Below are 2,232 nucleotides of genomic sequence, written 5' to 3' on the forward strand. Positions count from 1 at the left end.
TTATTATAGTTTTTCATTAGTAGGTATTGCTTGGGAAGTGATATGAAGCCTAGTCCTAAAGAGCAATATAAAATTCATGTAATGCAATAAAGCTGAAATGTCTAGACTCTATGTTCATTGTGCTGGTAGGCACAAAGCTGAAATGTCTAGACTCTGTGTCCATCCTAATCAACCTCTTCATCAATCTTAATTCCAACCTTAAAACATGCAATAAGAAAGTAGTTCAAGTGGATCAAGAATGTCTTTGGAAGATATTGTTAAGAGTTTAGCCGCAAGTACTCAATCATTTCTAAATGAGAACAAGGTGAGTATCAAGATTTAGAGCAACAAATGACTCAACCTGCTACTTCTGTGAGTAAATTGGAGTCACAAGGAAAACTACCCGCACAAACCGAGAAGAACCCAAAGCATAATGCATGTGTCATCACTTTGAGGAATGGTAAAGAATATGAAGGTCCAATCTTTATTGAAAAAGATGAAGAAATGGAGTTAGAAAAAGAAGTTGAGAAGTCAAAAGCACCCATTGAAGTGAAAGTTACTCCACCTCCTTTTCCTACAAGATTGAACAAATCAAAGCGGGAGAGAGAATATAATGAGATCATGGAGATGTTTAGAAAAGTTGAAGTAAATATTCCTCTCATTGATGCCATCAAACAAGTTCCTATGTATGCTAAATTCCTTAAGGAATTAAGCACATGTAAGAAAAAGTTAAAAGGGAATGAAATTGTTAAAGTAAGTGAGAATGTTTATGCAATGTTACAGAAAAGATTACCTAAAAAATGTAAGGATCCAGGTGTCTGCACAGTTCCTTGAAAGTTAGGTAATCTTCATGTTCCACGAGCAATGCTAGACCTTGGAGCTTCTATCAATGTTTTGCCATATTCTATTTTCAAAACTTTAAATATTGGCATATTATAGAAGACCGGGGTGATCATTCTATTGGATGACCGATCTTTAGTACATCCAAAATTTGTGTTAGAAGACGTGTTAGGTGTGCTAGAGGATTTCGTAGTCCAAGTGAATGAACTAGTATTTCCAGTAGATTTTTATGTCCTTGACATGGATGATGATGACTCACCAAATTTGAGTTCAATTCTTCTAGGAAGACCCTTTCAGAAAACAGCCCGAACAAAAAATGATGTTTATGATGGTACATCGTCCATGGAATTTGATGGAGAGGTGATAAATTTCAACATTTATGATACTATGAGATATCCAAGTGAGATTTCATCTTTAAATTTTGTGGATGTCATTGAACCATTAACCGAAGATTGTTTTGATTTATCTAATCTCGATGTTTTATCCTTAGTTCTAGACATTAATCGTCAAAAAGATGGAGTGGAAAAAAACTTTCCAAGCAATTCAAAATCGATGAAGAGATTATGGAAGTTGTATCTTGCATGGATCAAAAGAATAAAATAAGGTTTGATGTTCCAAAACTAAAATTATCGATGCCTAATGAAAAACTTGTTCCTTCTATTGTGTAGGCACCTAAATTGGAACTCAAGACTTTATCGTATCATCTCAAGTATGGTTATCTTTGAGAGAAAGAGACGATACCCGTGATCATTTCCACCAAGTTGGCAACAAAGGAAGAATAAGTGCTTGTCAACACTTTGCAAGAATATAAGGAAGCTATTGGGTGGACTATAGCCAGCCCCAAAAGGGCTAAGTCCTTTACTTTGCATGCATAAAATCCTTATGAAAGAAGATTACAAGCCTTCTCGAGAAGCTCAAAGGTGCTTGAATCCACCATTGATGGAGATTGTAAAAAGATATTTTGAAGTTCTTCAATGAGGGAATGATGTATCATATAGCAGATAGCAAGTGTGTAAGTTCGGCCCAAGTTGTACCAAAGAAGACATGTATTACCGGTGCAAATAATGACGAAGGTGAATTAGTCCACACTCATGTGCAAAACGGGTGGAGAGTTTGCATAGAATATATAAGACTCAATGCCTCGACTCAAAAAGACCATTTTCCACTTGCCTTCATTGACCAAATGTTGGAAAGGTTAGTAGGAAAAACACACTATTGTTGCTTGGATGGGTATTCTGGTTTCCAACAAAAAACTGTTGCACCTGAGGATCAAGAAAATACCACTTTCACATGCCCCTTTAGAACATTTGCATATAGGTGAATGCCTTTTGGGCTTTTCAATGCTCCCACCACTTTTCAAAGGTACATGGTAAGTATTTTTTCAGAGTATTTTGAGGAAATCATTCAAGTGTT

The 2,232-nt window shown here is 35.9% G+C and overlaps 1 protein-coding gene across 1 annotated transcript; it reads left to right on the forward strand.

Annotated features, from left to right (window-relative positions):
- The first annotated feature begins 330 nt into the window (after positions 1-330).
- On the forward strand, positions 331-1,422 carry LOC145094222 (uncharacterized). The gene is made up of 2 exons (XM_079032525.1): positions 331-804; positions 919-1,422. The coding sequence occupies exons 1-2, from the start codon at positions 331-333 to the stop codon at positions 1,420-1,422; spliced, it is 978 nt and encodes a 325-aa protein (XP_078888651.1).
- The last annotated feature ends 810 nt before the right edge of the window (positions 1,423-2,232 follow it).

Source organism: Lactuca serriola, chromosome 3 (assembly GCF_051521515.1).
Source record: "Lactuca serriola cultivar US96UC23 chromosome 3, Lser_US96UC23_V15, whole genome shotgun sequence".
Lineage (NCBI taxonomy): Eukaryota > Viridiplantae > Streptophyta > Magnoliopsida > Asterales > Asteraceae > Lactuca > Lactuca serriola.